Source organism: Poeciliopsis prolifica, unplaced genomic scaffold, assembly GCF_027474105.1.
Source record: "Poeciliopsis prolifica strain line A6 unplaced genomic scaffold, Auburn_PproV2 SCAFFOLD201, whole genome shotgun sequence".
NCBI classification, from domain to species: domain Eukaryota; kingdom Metazoa; phylum Chordata; class Actinopteri; order Cyprinodontiformes; family Poeciliidae; genus Poeciliopsis; species Poeciliopsis prolifica.
Window position 1 is genome coordinate 141,027 of NW_026562576.1, and position 20,622 is coordinate 161,648.

Here is a 20,622-nt window from a genome sequence, read left to right on the forward strand (position 1 = left end):
TAACAAATACTAGTTTTAATTTTTAATGTTTTTATAATTTTTGGTTGTGTTGATGTTGTAGAATATATGCATATACTGGTTACTATTGGATTAACAAACACGAAATGAAAAACAGAGTATTAATGTTCGAGGTGGGAGCTTCGGAAAAGCGTCTGCTCCGTCTTGAGTCCAACCGGAAGTTCCTCTGGTTTACAGTTTTAGCAAAATTATTTGATTTTCTATTTAAATAAATGCAACAAAGCTATTTCTTACTACTTTCTCATAGAATAATATGTCTGTGACTTTTTGTCTCGGCAATCATAGCCTGAAAAACATAATCAGTGCTAAAGAACAACATAAATAAATGCAATACACTTAAGTAGAGAGACCAATTTACCTGACAGTCGTGTTTTTTTGGACTGTGGGAGAACCCGGAGAGAACCCACGCATGCACAGGGAGAACATTCTCTTAACAAACCTTAGAGGTCATTAAAACAAGCTAATTCTAAACTGAAATTACGTCACTGGGAACCTGTTTTTACTGGGATACGAGTCTTCTAAATGCAATCGGTTGCACCAGATTTTATATAGAGGCATCAAAGCAAAGTTAAATACTGATACAGAACTCTCTTTTCAATGCTTTATTTGTAAAATGTTTGACAAACATGCAATTCCTCTTCTGCTCCAAAATTATGTATCACTTGGTGTTGCCCATCACAAGTCCCAATAAAACACAGTCTAGATACGTAGAAAGGTCTGCTAAGAATTTTACAAAATATAACTTTGAGAAAAATAACTGACAACGAACAGCTCCTAAAATACATTACTTTATACAAGTTATTAAGTAAACGTCAAGGATATATTTGTTACAATAACAATGACAGCAATGTACCTGAAGGTCATGTTCATAGTACATTCTTTTGGAAATTAACCTATGTGATTTTATAAAATAATGCTATTCAAACATTGAATGAATGCTAACTAGGAGGTTGATGTGTTAGAAAAGATAGAAAAACAGTAACACAGACAGACAAAATTCAATATGAATCCTATATTTATCTGGATTCATATTAACCCTTTCAACAAAGATCTTTATTTAGGGTCCTGTCAGATATATCAGCCTTCTTTGCACTGAGCATTTCTACAGCTTCCCTCAATTTTGTTGTGCTGTTTTGGCTGTACAAAATCTTATGCTTGAACAACAGCGATGATATCTTCTTCCTAACCTTCCTCTGGGAATGAAGGCTCTTGTAGAGTCTGTTCAAATCTTTCATCAGACAGAAAGCCCTGCACATCTGCAGCTCTGGCAGCGGCACACAAGCATTTGTCTTTATCTGCATGCAGCTGCACCACCCAGAACTTGGCCAGCTCAGTGGCACTCCTGGCGTGACTGGCCACCATGTTGAGAATCAGAGGGTAAAGGTCACCAGTTGCAGCTGGGATGGGATGTCTTAGGAGGTTACTGGTGGGGGTGCAGGGTCCCGGCATAGAAGAGGGCTACAAGGACATAAAAAAACATTTAGTACAAACACACACATAGAGTCAAGGAATGAAAAGAGAAACACAAAAGAGTTTCCACCTTAGGGGAGATGATCAGGACACGGTCCGCAAGCTTTACTTGTTCCGCTAACCAGCGCAGCGGTCCGAGTTCTGCAATTTGTCCCTGCTGCCACATATCAATCGCCACCCTGCAGCCACCGTGCCACTGCAGAAACTCAGCCAGCGCCACAACCGCCCGCTGAAAGGCCGGCGTCACCGAAGGATACACCACAACCACCGATACTGGAGTCATGGGGGCCTCGGGAAGGATTTCAAACGCAGAGTACGACGAAAACATCTTATCTGGAGACCCACAAAAAGAGGCATTTACTTAGAGCACTGATGTAGACAAAGCACACATTTGGTGCTGATGCATGTCATTAATCAGTACTTTATAAAATTTTAAATCCAAGGGGCTAAGGTATGCTTTCACGGTGAGCCAAGTAAAGCAAGTCTGCTGAAAAAGGCTGCAGAAAGACAAATGTATTTTAGGTGGAAAGTGTTTTAGAGTTTTAAAGATACTGAGAAATCTAAACCTTCTTCAAGGGAAGAGCATGTTTGCAAACTGGGATGACGACGTTCAACATCGATAGCTGTTTATTACTTTCAGTGGTTTAATCCAAGCTCAGATTAGGTATAAATATACATTTTACTTACAGATAACAAAGCAGGAAATCAAAATTATCAACAAGGCCACAATTCCAAAAGCGATTATGTTGATGTTCTTAACTTCTTCTTTTCGTACTGCAAAAGAAGAAAAATATATTTAATAATTGAGACAGTGTGGCATGACAAACACTAGAACAAGTGAAGTGTCCACATAGCTGGGATTGAAACATTTGCGATAGTGTTATTTGATCTCAATTATGCATTTGATGTAGTTCATACCAATTGATAGATTCGAAAAATTGTTCTTGGGATTGTCTATTGTGCTAAACCAGTTCAGGTCACATTCAGCAAAGGTAAACAACCTTGTATTGGTAATTATAAATGTGGATGAACAAAAATCATCAGTCATTGTTTTTTTTTAATTTTATTATTTCCCCCTAAAATGCAAAAAAATTATGCAAGAAGAATTTATGTTGTCTTGAACTCAGACCTAACTTTTAATAACTGCATAATGCTTGATACTGAGCCTACTATCATCTTAAAACATCGCCAAAATTCTGGTTTCCAGTCAAAACAAGACACAGAAAACTGATTTTCAGTCGGTTAAGTTGCTATAACAGTCTGGTGTGATTGGCAAACTATTGAAGGATATCTTTTTCTGATGGTCATTTTCAAAGACATGTTTGAAAGATTAGTGATGTTTGCCAAGCAAATAAAAAAACAAACACATATTTGAATTGTACTGATAGTTATACAATAAATTTTTCTTACTTCATTATTCGGTGTTGTTGGCATAGACTCTGCAACAGAAAACAAAAAGCAATAAACATTCTCCAGATTTCTAAACGATAAAATCAGTGTTTCCTAACACTGACTGTCAAGGCACCTGCCCAGCACGCTTTAGATGTTTCCTGATCCACACTCCAAATAGTGGCTGTGATGCACCAGCCAATAAGTAGTACAAGAAGAACAAGATGAATGAGATGAACGAGAAGGATAAGAAGAAAAGGAAGGTGTGTAAAAGCAGGGAAACCACAGAGAGGGCTGTGGTATTTATAGCAGTGTAGTAAACACTGCTATAAATAAAATGCTTATCCAACGTAGAGGTATTATTTATATGTTGCAAAATACCTAGCTATTATTTACCCTAATAGAGTAAAGTTTAAAATTTTACATGAAATGTGTATTTAATATGCTGTGTTGTCAGCTAGGTATAGAAATGGGGTCTTCTTGGCTGTAAGGATTATTGGTCATTTAAAATGAGAATGTTTTTTCCAAAAGATTTAACTTTTGCTGAGCTTGACACTTGATTTGCTTACCCAAAGTTGCCTTTGTAGTACTTGGTGTAACAGTTGCTGCAAAAAGAGAGAACGGTTCAAACATTCATGGTATGTCAGGTTTTGATTTTTAATATGGTAATTATTTTGTTTTTGTTTGCAAAATTACAGACACAGCATTTCTTTCTTAGTATTTTATCTAACGAATTAGTGGCACGTTAAGTTTAAAAAAAAAAACATTCTTTTTGTTTCGTTTATTCTTCAGTATATCAGTTAAAGTTGCTGATATACATTCTTGAAAGGATTTGCTTACTTGTTTGTTTGACGAGGTACCGAAAAAGGCTTTGATAGTATTGTGGGGCTACTTCCATCTGGAGGTAAAGGCTCATTATAAACGGTGACATGGTAGGAACCATAATTGACGCCAACTAAAAAAGAAAACCATTCCTGTAGGTGATACAGAAGATATATATATATATATATTTTAGTATGGACTTTTAATTATGCAAAAAAAAAAATAAAATAGTTGGACCATCATTACAGTGTGTGATCATGTTGTTTGAAATAAATATCAGATAGTTTAGTAAGTCATTTGTACCTTCTCCAATCCACTGAGGTTTGCTTGAGTCAAAGGGGGTTTGTAGTGACAGATGTGAGTTAATGTTCCTGCAATGACCCTTGTGCCATTCAGGTGAATAATACTAGCTAGAGAAGAAAAAACAGTTTATAAACATGGTTAGAATTGATGGTTCACATTATTATTTCTTCATAGAGATAGAAAAAAGAGCATCTATAATTGAGTGTCATTTTTAATTCCAATCTTGTCTTTACAAGGCGTTAGAAACTTTGATAGACATGGGCTTCATTGACTTTAAGGTGACAGCAAAGGCAGATAGGTAAATACTTGATCATCTGGGAAATTTTACATCTCCAAGTAACTTCAAAAACATCAGCCCAAAACAAAAACCCTTCATGAATGCATCCATTCTGATATGTTCTGATAGGCTAAGAAGCCTTCAGCACACAACCTGTACACATGCATTACCAACACACAGTGTACATAGTGGAGTGGACAGTCTTGTAATTTGTCATTTAAAATGTTGACTCATATAATCTTTACCTACATCTTTAAATCTGTCTTGAGGTGACGGTTCGTAACATCAAAAACAAGAATGGTTTTTCCTACCATCAATGTTGATCGCCCAGCTTATGTTCAGCTTTCTTTCATGTCCGACCGTCACCAGTTCCACTTTCAGGCCTGCCACCTGAGATGGACTGTCATTTAGGGCTGTTGTGGGAAAAGCTAGAACATAGTGAAGTGTAATAATTATGAAGGTTTGTAGTACATTTATAGAGGTCTCAGTGAAAATATATGTAGACATTATTTTTATGTCTACACTGTTTTCCAAACCTGCTCACCTGAGCAGACTGTGCTGGGGTTTTGAAAACTTTTAGTTTCATAATATAATGTGAAGTCAGTGACACATAACTGATTTTGTTTTTATGACGAGCCAACAATTTTTACTGTCCTTTTACTGGTGGTAATTACTATCAGTGGGATTAGCAAAATAAAAAACGCATGCTACTTTGTATGTGTAACTTTTATTAGAAACTAGATTAACTAGATTTCAGAGTGGATATCAACTATTTAGCTTTGCATAATAATCAACATTTAAATTATTGGTTTTTGTTAATTAATGTCATTTATTTTGCAACGGGATTAAAAAGTTTGGGGTTTTTTGTTTGGTCTTTTTGTAGATTTTTTTTTTGATTCGTTGGAGGTGACGCTGAAGTCGTGTTGTTTCAAATGGTCAAAAAAAATAAACCAGACAAAGATGACCTGAGTGGATACAAAACGAAGTTTTAAAATTCATGTTACTTATCAACAACTTCCAGGGAAATTTATTTTTCTACCCTGAGTGCTGCCTGATCAGAACAATCAAAAAATTGCCTAAAGATCTCTAGCGTTGGGAAACCTCAATGAGAGATATGGAGAAAACATGGGCAGTGGCGGGACCATCAACAACTCATCCAAGAGGTCAACAAAGGACCAAGGACAATATTTAGATAATCCCCAGAACAGTTAGGAAAGTATTATAGGACTGAGGACACAAAGGATATATTTTTTCATGTGTCACTTCTCACTGTGGCATCTTTAAGACACTGACACTGTTTAGCATAATCATAAACAAGAATTACCTTCTGTAAAATAGTTAATGGGCTAAAATTCACCCACAGCAATGTACAACATTTGCTGCCAGTTATGGCAAAGACTATAGCTGACAATAATAATAATAATAATAATAATAATAATAATAATAATAATAATAATAATAATAATAATAATAATAATAATAATAAAAACACTGGGCTTACCGTAAGTCTTCGCACACTCAACTTTCTGTGAGAAAATTTCAGACACAATGTTCTCAGACAATATCAAATTTATCTACAGTGGGTATAATGATGGATAACTTACTATGTCGTGGGGCTGTCCCCTGAGAAACCACAAAGCAGAGAGAAAAACATTATAGTTTGCCACATGATCATTGTCTGATCTAGAACATTCAAAAATAAAAAGAAAGAAAGAAAATCAGCATGAATAAAGATTGCAGGAGCCCGTGTTGATGCCCGCTGCGGACTTAACGAGCCCTGTGACAAAACTGTGCAGAACGAGGGAAAGACCAGCAGACTTAACCCCGCCCACTCACATTTGTTGACCCCGCCCACTCACATTTGTTGACCCCCCCACCCCCCCTCTAGAGCTGCAGTCGAGAGCTAAGGTAAGAGCAAAATACACATGAAAAAACTTAAACATGACAGAAAATGACGCATTTTCATGTAGGTGGGTAGGAAACGTGTCTCGCTCTGCTTCAGCTCGACTGAACGGAGTCTCTGAAGCGACATGCAGCGGTTTTCCCTCAACATCGAGCTGAGCGGCTAACGAGCTGCTCCTCAGCTTCTCTGAGCAAAGTTAGGAGTTTAATCTGGAAAACTAACGATGATGCAGCCACAAGGACTTTACACACAATATTTGTAAAGCGCTTTATTTTAATCCTTTAAAAAAAATCCACGTTTGTCAAATACACGATCGATTATGTAGGACTAAAGAATAGATGTCGTAAAAGTAACCTTTAGGAGCAAAAGTGGAAACTGCAAAACTTTAAACAGGAGAGTTTGCATCTTAGGGAAGAAGTGGTTTTGCACATTCATGTTATCAGTGGAGCTGCTATTGAGTATTAAGCAAATAGTTTGTAAAATAAAGCACACTAGTTCTCAGGAAAGGAACTGTTTCACCGCCACCTTTGAACTAAAAGCTGTAAATAGAAGCAGTCAGTCTGTGTTGCCATGTCCGAACAGAGCAACAGGTCTGCGCGCATCGCATTAACTTAATGCAATTACAATTGTTACCTTAATCATGTTTAGATTAAAAAGACAAACAAGAAGTACCCATCGGTCAGTTATTGAACTTTCGCTGAATATTAGTGGTGAATGTTGTTTACATTTGTATATTAAAATAGAGGAGCTGCTAGAGATGCTCCACCTAACAAAAAATATCAATAAAATGCATCAAAACTGACATACATTAGATTTCAGTCAAAATGATGTCTGCCATTGAAATGGGAATTAAATGAGGATATCTATGAATGGTTGAAATATACGTCTTTACATTGATCCTAACCAAAAGCATAGACATTACTTGAATTTCATCAAGGTTTGCTTTGGATTATTTTTGAGGAATAATCTTTAAAAGTCTCATTTATTTTTGTTGTAAACATTTAAATCACCCAAAGAAGCTGCAGCACCCCCCCCCCCCCCCCCCCCCTCCTAAAGTTTGACTATTTAGAAAAAAAACTGGAATCAGTCAGAGTCAGCTGACCTAAAGAAAAACCAGTGGTAAATTCTGAGGGAAATTTCATTGTAAAGGGAAGTATTTACAACAGAAGTGCTTTAAAATGTACCTCACGTCAATGACCAAATGTGATAACACTAAGATTTGCTGATAAAGGAGTTTTGCACTGACAGTCAGCCCTTACGTCAAACATGTGAAACCCTGGGTTTTAAAAATGATTGGTAATGGGGAAATAGTCCCATTATGTATCATTTGACCAATGTACATTCATTGGTCAAAGTAGCAGTGTTTCTTCTGTGTTTAAAGGCCTGCATGAACAGCTCAACACACAGTGCAGTTATTTGATTTATAATTGCGATATTTTCTGTAAATTCTGACGTCTTTATGTTACATCTACAAAAACGCAATGGCCCAGACAGAGCAATCTTACAAGACGTCAAAGTCTAATTTTCTTTTCTTTAATGGCAGAATAAGTAAAAACTGGAGACTCATACAATGCACCAGAGGCGACTACTGTACTTAAAATATGTCCAAAACTGCATGACATGCTTCTCTATTCATTTGCTTAAAGCTCCCTGATATTTGGGATAAACAAACCTGGCAACTTCTTTCTTGAATTAAATATTTGCAAACCAGACAGTTTATTGCAGGTGCTGTAAATTTTAGTGCAGACTCAGCCTGTTTGCAACACAGCATCACACATGGTGAAATAATTGTCAGTACAAGGTAAAAATAAGAACTTGAAAGAGAACCACAATGATGAAGCCATTGCTCAGCATTAGTCACAAATGTGTGACGCTTGAGGTTTGTCATTCATTTAGTAAAATGCATGACAGTTCTAATACTAGACCAATAGGCAAAGGTATTAAAGAGAAAACAAGTTAATTTATTACTCTCTGATGACTGTTAGGAAAAAGCATGGGAAAACCATGCTTCATTTGGTTTTATCATTTGGCAGGTCTGTACTTGAAGAAACCCTCACCTTGTGTTTCAACTCTGTTTTAGTTTTACATTCACCTTGTGTCCTCTGCTAAATAATCATCATTGTAATGTACAGCTCATAAAGGAAGCTTCCCCAAAATGCCGTTTTTGGCCATGATGGGCCAAGCAGGAGCCCAGAGACTTGCGACAGGAACCTGGAGAAGATTCATAAAGGATGGCAGGTGCTTTCTTGTCGCACTTTTTCAAGAGAAATGGCCAAACTTACAGGACTTCTTTTTAACCTCCCTTGCTCTACTGCAGATGTTTCACTACCTCAGCTTCTCACCGGAACGCTTCATCCTCACCTGCAGCCAATCAGAAAACGCCGTCCTATAGCTATGTGGTCATTGGGGCAGGGTCAGCGGGTTGCGTCCTCGCCAATCGCCTGACAGAAGATGCCCAGGAGTCCGTGTGTCTGCTGGAGGCCGGACCCAAGGACAAGTGGCTAGGAAGCTCCCGACTCTCGTGGAAAATCCACATGCCAGCCGCACTGACCTACAACCTCTGTGATGACAAGTACAGTGATTGAGTATAAATTTAAGCAATTAGATCATCCTCAGTTTACGCCAGTGACTGATAAACTTTTGTCTTGATAATAATTCAGAGCTCAGAATCTTCTTTTAATTGTCCTACTGCGTTTCTTTTCACTCCTTTTCAGGTATAACTGGTTCTACCACACGTTACCTCAGGCCCACATGGACAACAGGGTGCTGTACTGGCCCAGGGGTCGAGTCTGGGGAGGATCCTCCTCACTTAATGCCATGGTTTACATCCGTGGACATGCAGAGGACTACAACCGCTGGCAGAGAGAGGGTGCAGAGGGATGGGACTATGAGCATTGTCTGCCTTACTTCAGAAAAGCCCAGAGCCATGAACTGGGAGAAAATAGGTACTTAGTTTAAATGGCTTTATTTATTTTGCAAATTACTTTTTGTTTGCATCAGTTTGACAGAGTCTAAAAATGGGCGATAAGATTTTTTTATCACAAAGTGTCAATGCTTTAAAAAAAAAATCCATCTCTTTTTCTTTTATTGGCTATAAATCTTTACTCTGACGCAATCAAAGCCACACAAACATGAGACTAATTTAAAAATAAAAGTTATCAAAAGACAACTCCACTACATAGGTTCCATCAAGTATTGGAGCTGTGCTAGTCCACGGTATGAAATAATAGTGTTTAATCATAATTGTCAGACATTAATTAATTTATTTTTGCTGTCATAGAACCAGCAATGGGAAAATAGTCTGAACAATACCATCAGTTTTTAGGATTAGAAAACATTATCAGGGTACTCAGTCTGATTGTATGAATACAGTGTAATACATTTCAAACCTCTTAGAAAGTTCAACACCACAAGTCAAGTCACCTTGAGTCAATGGAAAGAAGTTTTCCTGCGTGTATTTCATATATTCTAGGTACATGAGGACACTTGAGATGCAATGGGCTTACTTTAATTGAATGACAACAAAGTGTGTCTATGTGTATTTTAAGATGAACAGAAGTTTTTCAAGAGTATGAATGTGTCTTTGCTAATGGAAATGTGAAACTCCGCTTACCTTTGTAGATGGTCATGGTTATGTTTTTTGTGATGTCACAGTTTGGTTTAATTCTTCTATTTTTAATATTCATCTAAATATTCAATCTGAATCTGAAATGACAGGGCTTTATTCACAGTCATAGAGGAACCCAGGACTGTGCATAAACTATTAATTTAACTAATTTGTAAATATGTCCAACTTAAAGCTATTATCATTCTGAGGTGAATGAATCTTAATTAGTACAGAGAGAGTGCATGGGCTACACTAACTAGCTTTGTTATTATCAACATTAATAAGACAATTGTCTGACATTAATGAACATATTGTAGCAGAGGTGCTTATACGATAATCCCACGCTTCCTGCTGGAGTTTGAAATCTCCTGAGCATTTGTGAGATATTGTAATATTTTGTTTTTCCATCTTTTTATTTCAGGTACAGAGGTGGCAGCGGTCCTCTTCACGTGTCCAGAGGAAAGACCAACCATCCTCTGCACAACGCTTTTATCGAAGCAGGCCAGCAGGCAGGATACCCCTTCACTGATGACATGAATGGATACCAGCAGGAAGGCGTTGGCTGGATGGACATGACCATCTACAAAGGTAACAGAAACAGAGAGGAAAACACTTGAGGTTTAGTAAAAATGATGGAAAGAAGAGTTAAAGGGATCAGGTCAGGCTTAATACAGGAGCTGCATTAATGAACTAACAAAAAATAACTATATTTTTTGCAATTTTATTATTGCAAAATGTTAAATATGATCCTATATTTCATCTTTTGTATGTTTTGCTTTAATTGCCAATGCTGAAATATCAGTAAATTGGCCACAACTGAAAGCCAAACTTCTAATCTAGAGTTAAAGCAAAATCTTTCACTTGGGGATTGTATCTTCTCAAAAATGGAGCGCTGAGCTGGGTGGAAAAAGTGGATACCACCACTAATCTCCAGGATTTTACTGCACAAATAAATCTTGTCTGAATAAACACATGTTTTCAGGAAAGAGATGGAGCACTGCCAGTGCCTACCTCAGACCTGCACTGGGTCGGCCCAATCTGACGACAGAGGTGCACTGCTTGACCACCAAGATCCTGTTTGATGGCAAGCGTGCTGTGGGGGTGGAGTACGTGCAGAACGGAGAGAAAAAGAGAGTAAGAAGCACAACTATCTCATGTAATACAGTAGACAAAAAAAAAGATGTTTTTTTTTTAAATCATTGTTACCATTTTTCATTTTTTTACAACAGCTCACAGACTCAGTTTTTTCATTATTACTCAGGTGTTTGCAGATAAAGAAGTGATCTTGAGTGGAGGAGCCATCAATTCCCCTCAGCTTCTCATGCTGTCTGGTGTGGGAAATGCAGATGAATTGAAAGACCTCGGTATTCCTGTCATTCAGCACTTGCCAGGTGCGTGAAGTTTAAAGACTCTGTTGACATTGCTCTGTATACATTTTATGGAGATTACATCTTAAGGCGTTCAGGATTTTGAATCACTTTTTGACCTTGTCGTTCCTTGGTAGCTGGTTCTCATACTCCTGAAGGAGGCAGTTGTTGCACAACCACTGTAACTTTACAAACATTTCTTGTTTGAAAAATTCAGCAACACTGGAGCACGACAGGCGATTTTACTCTCACCTTGTACACATCCGACTTAGCCTGCACTGAGCAAAGTCGCCTTCCTGTGTAACTCCACTCAAATAAAGACGTCACAGTCTGGGCTTTCTCTCACTCGCTTGGATTCCCTCTGCTAGATGTTGTACCAGACCAATCAGGGAGCAGAAGGAGAAGTGGTGAATAGGACGTTGATTTTCTGCGCTGTTTTAGAATTGTAGTCTGCCTGTAGTTTTTGCAATGGCAGCGGAGACAGTCTGCGATGCCCTCGCTTCCACACATTGAATTAACATTAACAGGTGTCTTGTTCTCTCTACATAGCGGAGGATGGTTGTTTACCGTAAGCTTCATAGACTTGAACTGGCGTATTTCATACTTCGGGGCAAACATTAACTATAGGAAATTTAAAACGGGAAGCAATCGTTTCTCAATAGTCGAGATCCCAGACTCTCTGCACAGGACAAATAGCGTAGGACAACGGGTCTGGTTTTTACCAGGCTACCTCAGACCTCAAGTTGAAGTTCTGCCAGCTGCAGAAATGCTCGGAATACTTTTACTGAATGAATAAGAAGCTCCTTCAGATTCACCGCAGTACAAACCACTACTGAGAGTCCTCTCTGTCCACTGTCACCAGTGTCCACTGCATAATAACTCTTTGAACAAGCTTGCATATTCTGACTTTCAGCAAAAACGTAATGAAGTTATATTTATTGAAGTATTTTTTTAATTGGATTTGGATTGAACTGAACATAAACTTCTGTCTTCTTCACTGTGTTGTTCAGGCGTTGGTAATAACCTGCAGGACCACTTGGAGCTGTACGTCCAGCAGCAGTGCACTCAGCCCATCACCTTGTACAAGGCCCAGAAGCCTTTCCACATGATCAAGATTGGCCTCGAGTGGCTAACTCTTTTCACCGGTAAACAAATTCACCTCGCAAATGTATTTATATCCCCTGACGTTTTTACTGTTTTATCACATTACAATTATGCAAAACCCTGATGAACTTTATTGCAGTCGTATGTTAGACGAAACACAAGTAGTTCTTAATGCTGAAGTGGAATTAAAATCATGAACGGTTTTCAGCATTTTGTGCTAATAAGAATCTGAAAAACAATTTGCTTTCTCCTCCTTCCATTTAGGCAACTTCACGTGACCAGGTTGTGTTTCTTTGTTTTCCGTATGGCTTATGGCAAGCCTCTAATGTGACTTTTGCATCAGCAGATTCATGTTTCTCCTCCTGCTTAGAATAAACAAAAAGGAGAGCAAATTATCATTGGCAGTATTTTAAGTATTAAAAAAAAACCAATACTTATTGATAACAACGGTTATGAAATCCTTGTATCGTTCTTCAGCCGTATCGCCCAGACCTGGTGAAAACAATTGTGGGTCACACATTTCAAACTTTTATTTGTAAATGACTTTGAACCATTATTTTTAGTCATTATTTTTGTCATTTTCTTTCCACATTAGCGCGGTACACTGCTTTGTGCTTTTACGTTACAAAGAGTTTACAATTCCCTGCAGAAATACATGTGAGAGCATATTAACCCTGTGGCATGTACAGATTTTATAGAAGCATTTCCTGACACAGGTCATCAAAGTGAACTGTCCCACCTGTTTCTGATGTGCCCCTGCTTGAAACAAACCCTGAGTCAGATGTCAAGTTTATTAGAAGCCAAATTTAGCCTCCAATTAAAATCAGGCGTGCTGAAGCAAAGCACCTAAATTTACAGGGCAGTGTGCCTTGAGGACCAGGGTTGGGAAACATTCTGTGTTGTCTCCAAACATTATAATATTTTTATTTTACCTAAATGTTTTGGGGGTTTTTTCAACAAAATGATCAACAAAATGAATACACTATATATATATATATATATATATATATATATATATATATATATATATATATATATATAAATTTTGTTTATATGTATATATAAAACTAAGACACATATATACCTTATAGGAACATTTTTTTAAAATTATTTTACTCAATGCAATTTGTAGAATTTGCCTCAAATAGGACTCGGGTGTTTCTGGGAAATGTTCTATGCAGTGACAAACGGCACTGATTGACAACTGATTACTGCAGGAAACAACTCTGTGGTTTGGCAGTTAGGAACATTAGCTATGCCAGACATAGAGTTGGTAGACATACTTTTTTTAATCAGGTTGTGATTGGTTTTTTAAAATTTTTTTATTGTCTCAACCTTCTTCCCCCAGGCTACGGAGCTACAGCCCACTTGGAGAGCGGAGGGTTTATCCGGAGTCGACCTCACGTCACACACCCTGACATTCAGTTTCATTTCCTGCCCTCACAAGTTATTGACCATGGCCGGGTTCCTTCAAAGATAGAGGCGTATCAGGTGCGACAAATGACAGATATGCTCTTTTCTCTTTCTTCCTCCAAACTGTGGGCAGTCCGTGCACCCAAATTTATTCATTACTTTCATTTAGACTGCTAATAATAAACTGTATGCTTTGTCTCTTCAACAGAAAGTTGAAGAGACAAAGTAGTACATGTAGTGTTCCCTTTACTGTTCCATGGAAAGTCACATTAATACCTGGCTCTTCACAGAAAATTCTTGGGAAATGATTCTCTCTTCCAGAGAATTACTCAAAGGGAAATAGCTTTGGGTTAACTCCATCTTCCCATGCAGATAATTTAAGAGACTCATGAAAAAACATATTCTACAGTGTGAAACTACCTAAAATGGGTGAAGTTGTTTAAGTAGGGCTTGATTCAAATAGATACCAAGTGAACACTGGTATTGGGTCAATGCTGTTGTCTCTTCCAAACCTCATGTAAATTTCAGAAATTTCCCCAGAGTTCATGCCATATGCCAATGCCAAACATCAGGCGCTTACTTTTTTATTATGATTCCGTGATGTCATGCCTTTATAATGTTGATATTAAAAACATCTGCTCATAAGTGCAATAACACTGTCAGTGCAGAAGGCATGTCCTTCCTTGGCTCCTCGATCTTGCAGGCTCACTTTGCCCCTCACTCTCCCTGCTTTGCAGAAGAGGGAATTTATCACTGTGATAACGCCACAAATTTACATAAACATATCAAAGCAGTTCACCTTCTAGTGAACTCCAAGACACAGAAAATGTTGGTAAAAGTTGATCAGAGATGCAGACTGATTAAATATTATAGTCTATATTCAGCCAGCTGAATACAATTATACTGGGTTTCAAAAATATTACATGTACCACAAACGTAAAATATGAATATAGAATGAATATGGTCACCCTTTTGTGTTAATTAAAGGCAAAATGGTATTGCTATAGAGGTTACATGCAGTTACAGGCGACGGTATACCAATATTTTTGGATTGTTGCGGCGATCATGAAGGACCTACAAGCTCTGTCAACAGAACGGTTCAAGAGTTTGCTGAAGATCTCTGTGAAAAAAATCCTAGTAGTAAAGTTTCCTTGTGAGAAAACCAGCATAGGGCCAACAAAGGTGACTCAAAAATACTTTCTTAAGGGCTTTATGAACAATTTTTTCTATATTTCTGTTGTGTTGTCGATATCAGTGTATTCATATCATACTATTGGCTTTTATCCAACTTTTTTCTTAAACAAATGTGTAGAAGAAGGTACTGTGAGAATTATTTTATCTATATACTGCTACAGAATTTTATGTTGCTGTTCATTAATTAAAAAATACAAATTTTCCTAAATGTATGTCCCTTATAGTATCATTAACATAATGCAGTTAGCCAAAAATGAAATCACAAAATTATTAAATGATCATGACATTTCAAGACAATAAGTATTGGTACTACTTGCTATTCTAGCCCGTTATTTACTTGATAACAAATTCCCAGTATTACTTACCATTGTTGTGAAGAACTATATACTTAATTGACTGGTTTTATATGAGTAAACTTTTTAATAAGCTTAATCTTCTGGAGCCTCTGCTATCCTGCCAACATCTCTAAAAGTGTAAAAGTCTTCAAAAATAAGGAGTGTTCTCATGTTTTAGGTTCATGTTGGACCGATGAGAAGCACCAGCATTGGCTGGATGAAGCTGAAAAGTCCCAATCCCACAGATCACCCAATTCTCCAGCCAAACTATCTCTCCACTGGTAAGAACCGAAGTCGCTTGCTTGACTGAAATAGAGCAGAAGATAAAACAGAATCATGTGCGTTTTCTGTCTTATCTTTGCAGATATTGATGTGTGGGAATTCAGGCAGTGCGTCAAACTGTCCAGAGAAATTTTCGCTCAGAGTGCCTTCGACCAGTTCCGCGGTCCTGAGGTCCAGCCCGGTCTCCAGGTCCAGTCAGACGCCGACATCGACGCTTTCGTCCGCCAGAAGGCCGACAGCGCCTACCATCCCTCCTGCACCTGCAAAATGGGGTCCGCCTCCGATCCGACGGCGGTGGTGGACTCGAGCGCACGCGTCCTGGGTCTGGAGAGACTGCGGGTGGTCGACGCTTCCATCATGCCCAGCATCGTGAGCGGGAACCTGAATGCCCCTACGATCATGATAGCAGAAAAGGCAGCCGACATGATCAGGGGTCTGCCTCCTCTCGTGGACCCCGGGGTTCCTGTGTACCAGCCCCCAACGCTCGAAACGCAGAGATGATCGGCCGATTCGATGATTTAACTAGAACGATCTCTGAGGTGGGAGCAGCGGGGAATTTAATCAACAAAAAGTGTGACTTAATTTTGTTTAACTTTTGATTCGCTTAAACTCTTTTTGAACTCCACAAATTGCCCTTTGCGTTGAAGTGAAGGATTTAGCATGAAGTTTGATATGCAGGCAGTCTGCCGGTTGGGACCAACATGCTAAGACATCATTCATCATTCTAAAAGTAGACATTATTACAGCCTGCCGCATAGCAGCTGTGTAGTAAATGCAAATTGCTTTTTGCAATTTGCATTTACTTCAAATTGCAGTAAATGCAATTTACTGCAAGTTCAGAGTGCTGCTGTACACTGAGCAACAGTGAACACTTGCTCAGTGTTTTTGTTTAAATCTACTAATACATGAGGGCGTAAGGGGAATGCCGTTTGCACCAGCATGGTTCATCTCAATTTCACCGTATCCACAGCTTGAAATGTTTTCAGTATTACAGAGAAACACTAATAAAACAAAAATCAGACTATAAGTCATTTGGTTCAGCTTCAAATATTATTGTCCCGTTAATTATGATTTAATGCCTCTGATATGAAGGTTCAGTTACAGTGCAAGGTTCTGTCTTCTTGTCTACTGATCAGCTTCCTTCCTGCAAACCTGCAGCTGTTCAGTTCAGCTCATTTTCAGAGGTCTGTTTGCAAACTGTTGAAGTTAACAGGAAGGCAATCGCTCTTTAGTTTCTGTTTGAGTTAACCTTATCTCAAAAAAGGGACGTTTTTACTGCAAGCCAGTGTGCTTGCACGGTTGCTTCTATGTTCAGAAAAAGATTTGTGCTGATTAGATTGGCCTGCAAAGCTGCCTACATCAGCATTTTCTATTTGAACAAATGTGGGACGACACTTGTTTTCTGACATAAGTCGTAGGGACATCTTTTTAAACCTCCTTCAAAAAACAAAAGCTTTAAAACACATATAAAAGGAAGAAACTTAAGATTTTGTGACCAAAAAATAACTGCCTTTTTCAGATTCTAGCACTAGCAGATCTCTTTACACTAATGTACAAAAGTTTTTTTTATTTTCTAGATTGCAGCTGTTGCATTTTAGGGCAAATACCATTTTTACATATTTTCCTTCTCAATTGTGTTCAATTCATTTCAATGCATTTTTATACCCCTTGCTCACTACAAATTTGGTCTCAAGGCTCTGTTCTTCTTTTTGTTCTTAATTGTTCATTTAATTTCAAAAATAAAACTATATATGTGGGGAACAAAGTGAAGAAAATGCAGCTGGAAGGTACAGAAGAGTAGTGCTGATACTTTTAGAACTGTTGCATTAATACATGCCATAATATGCATCCAAGACAAAAGTAGGAAAGTGTAACTCTCTAGCTCCAATTTGAGTCAAAAGGTGAAGATTTACTTCATACAAGTCTCACTTTTTTCCAGTTTATCACCAGTTTGTGTCCTTCTGTTCAGGAGTTCACCTATGCTGCAGTAAGGTCACAGCCTGTCACAACAAGCACACTTTAAACGACTGAGGTTAATTTTCTCAAATGTTATTTGGCTCTAACAAGTTACTCCACCCTAATGCAGCATGGAAAATCCAGGGGAGATTAGCATAAATTATCTATATTTAGGACTACAGCTGCTTAACTTGCTCTATAAGCTTCGGAGGAGAACGCTGTTTGCTTCCGTAGAGTTTTTGCTCACATTTCCTGCACTGCAGCAAAAATGCTGACCACGTTGTTTTTCTGAGTCTCCAAAAAATGGAAACGCATGCATTCCACATTTTTATTTCAAGTCAGAAACAAAATATTTTCTCTGTCATTGCCTTGAGAGATTTCCATAATGACTGTGCCTGTTTCACTGATCATGACTCAAAAGGTCCTTTTTATGTTTCAGGAAAATGTGTTGGCATTTCTGATCCACTTTGGAAAACAGTGGAAAACTCATTTTGCGATTTAATGCTTTTCATCATTTTCAATATCAAAGATGCAACATTTGCCCTTTAAAGCAGCAGTTCTCCTTGACTTGCTCCAGACCGTATCACAACATGCAGAGCACTAAACTGCACATTCATGTGGAGTGTTTATTAACAACAGCTAAATATCAAACACGGCAAATTATGTTAAAATGCACCTTTTTTCTCTACACTAAAAACTTAGAAATCCCAAGTATGTGTTAAATAAAATACATTTCTTGTATTGTTTTTATGAGTGATTACATAGATTATCTTAATAAAATTTATAAACGACTGATAAGGAAAATTAAGGTTTTAACATAAATGCAATAAAAGAAATAGTGCCTTTAAGATTATTTTATTGTTGATACAAATTTGTGATCGAAGTTGATGCATATTTGTTGTGATTTTTTTTATATCTTCACTAATATCTTAAGTATTGACTGAAGTCAATTAATCCGTATTATAAGCTACAATGGATCTTATTTTCTACAATGACCTTAACTGTGTTAAATTGTGTTTCTTTGTTAAAAATCCATACTGTGACAGCTATTGTTTACACTATACTGCACTGTTGTGCAATGATGCATTAATCATTTTTTCTGTTTTCTTTTTTTCTGAAGGAATAAACATGTGAATCAGAAAAGAAAATTTTATGTTTTATGTTAATATATCAGAGCTTTTCTTTATTTTTATTTTTTTAATTGATTGTCAACAAGCCATCCTGACCTTGTCCTCTTTATTTAGCAATTATTACAAATCAGCAGGTGCATCATCATTTCAGGCAAAAAAATCAAATGTACAAAACAAGGATGTTGCTTCTGTTGGTACAAAATCTAGAAGGTACTAATATTCTGCTACAAAGTAGATAAAGACAACTTTTAAAGTGTTTTATACACAAATAGGTAGAAAAGCAGAAATCTTCAAGTTAGTTCTTACAAACACTATACAAACTGTTTGTTTTTTTACAAACCTTTTACAGACCTCTGTAAAGCAGTGGCAAAGTAGAAAAAATAAAGCTGAGTTGCACAACCAAGCCTTGTGTTCTTTGTCACTTTATCTCCTGATAAAACGAAATTGTTGATTTTTTTTTCTTCAAATACTTGTACTATAAATTGTGTTCTTCTGTAAGTGGATGACATTTGACAGTTGGACTGTGGCAGCATCATGCAGCATTGGCTGATATTTTGATTTTATTATAAAGTTATTTCTACAAGCAGCAATTGATAAAAAACTGAATAAGGAAGATGTTTGGTACAAAACAGCTGCTGACGTCCTGTTGGCTGGTAATCCAAGACACCTCACTACTGTTGGACAGGTTTGTAAAGAGCATTAATGAACTGCACCTATTTAAGTAAATGTTTTCCTTTCACCCTTGATTAAATCTTAGTACTTGAAAATTTTCAGTTTCGCTAGAAATCTAAGCTTTCAAATATCAGGATTATTTTTCTGTTGGTTCAACACAAACTCTGACTCACGGTCTCTAAACTCTTATTGCGTCTGTCCAAACCTCAGATAAACCATGACACAATATTTGTTTTTCCAAACAGTTTGCTTTCCTGTGCTGCTCAAGAATGTGTTAACGTAATCCTAAAAAATGAAGGACATCAGTCAGTCCTCATGAATAATTCGTAGTCTGCCCATTGATTCAACAAGGGATTATTTTTGTACTTAAAAAAACTCAATATTGTATCTTAGGTAAGTAATGTTCGCTTTAGAAAGGACTTTTTGTAGAAAAATGTTTTAATATTCAATGGTAACATTAAAACATTCCCACTATTGAGCATCGTGATGTAATGATTTTGTTGCCTCGGTACTTGGATACTTAAGTCGCTGCTAAATCTTGGATCATTCCGAATACAATTGAATATCTTAACACCATTAAAACAAAGGAAGGCAATCAGGAGGATGATTCCAATAAATCAATGAGTATAAATGGATTAGTCAAAGTCCGGACCTCAAGTTGATTGGCATGCTTTCAGGACCTTATAAAAGTTATTGCATAATTTAATTTTTCTGCAAATATTGATGGGCTTCATTAATCATGTAATGGAGAGTGGCCAAAAGGCCTATAAAACAGCTTAAGAAGAAGATAAATACAAGTTATTTCAGCTACACGTCATCCTATTTTTCACACTGACTTTTGCAGCGTGGTAAAAGTTTTTGTCGGATATTAAGTTTTACTGAGACACATGTTGCTTTCATGTGTGTTTTTTTTTTTTTTTTTTGAAAGCACGTTTTTTAACTGAAACATGTGGACCAGGTCAGGTCACTAAATATGTTTCTGTGTTGTTTTCCCCCATAACTACTATCCAATCTTAGGGGGGCAAAAAAATCATATCCAAATCCAGACAAATAGTTTTATAATTAGTTTAAATTTTAATGTGGTTATGAAATACCAAAGTCCCTATTGTTTATGTATGTGTGTCTACTGTGGTGAAGTGTGTGTAGCTGTGCACAGCAATCCCTTTGTTTTGGTCGTATCAGTAAAGAAGCCCTTTGATTTCACACATTGCCTTTCCACAGCCCAGAGCCGATATCTGCAAGTCGACCTGAAGCTGTCATAGTTTGGCAGTGCGTCGCGGAACATGCAGGCCAAAGCTGGAGCAAATAAAGCCGAGCCTCACATCCTGCTGGATCTGTGTGGTTCTCTTCTCTCTCCACAGATGTAATTGTTGTGAAACT

General features: G+C 37.5%; 1 protein-coding gene and 1 pseudogene across 1 annotated transcript; one reads left to right on the plus strand and one right to left on the minus strand.

Moving 5' to 3' along the window:
- Positions 1 to 748: 748 nt before the first annotated feature.
- LOC129356857 (uncharacterized) lies at positions 749 to 6,332 on the minus strand (annotated as a pseudogene).
- On the plus strand, positions 6,159 to 18,973 carry LOC129356854 (choline dehydrogenase, mitochondrial-like). Its single transcript, XM_055026398.1, has 11 exons — positions 6,159 to 6,187; positions 8,315 to 8,420; positions 8,500 to 8,754; positions 8,897 to 9,127; positions 10,211 to 10,377; positions 10,772 to 10,923; positions 11,051 to 11,180; positions 12,167 to 12,301; positions 13,609 to 13,751; positions 15,381 to 15,483; positions 15,567 to 18,973. The coding sequence occupies exons 2-11, from the start codon at positions 8,338 to 8,340 to the stop codon at positions 15,983 to 15,985; spliced, it is 1,818 nt and encodes a 605-aa protein (XP_054882373.1). The 5' UTR covers positions 6,159 to 6,187; positions 8,315 to 8,337; the 3' UTR covers positions 15,986 to 18,973.
- Positions 18,974 to 20,622: the final 1,649 nt, after the last annotated feature.

Excerpts from the sequence above, each read along its gene's own strand:
- LOC129356854 (XM_055026398.1), top strand. The coding sequence starts at position 8,338 with ATGCCGTTTTTGGCCATGATGGGCCAAGCAGGAGCCCAGAGACTTGCG. Across the intron at positions 9,128-10,210 it reads CATGAACTGGGAGAAAATAG|GTACAGAGGTGGCAGCGGTC; the intron begins GTACTTAGTTTA and ends TTTTTATTTCAG. Across the intron at positions 11,181-12,166 it reads TGTCATTCAGCACTTGCCAG|GCGTTGGTAATAACCTGCAG; the intron begins GTGCGTGAAGTT and ends TGTGTTGTTCAG.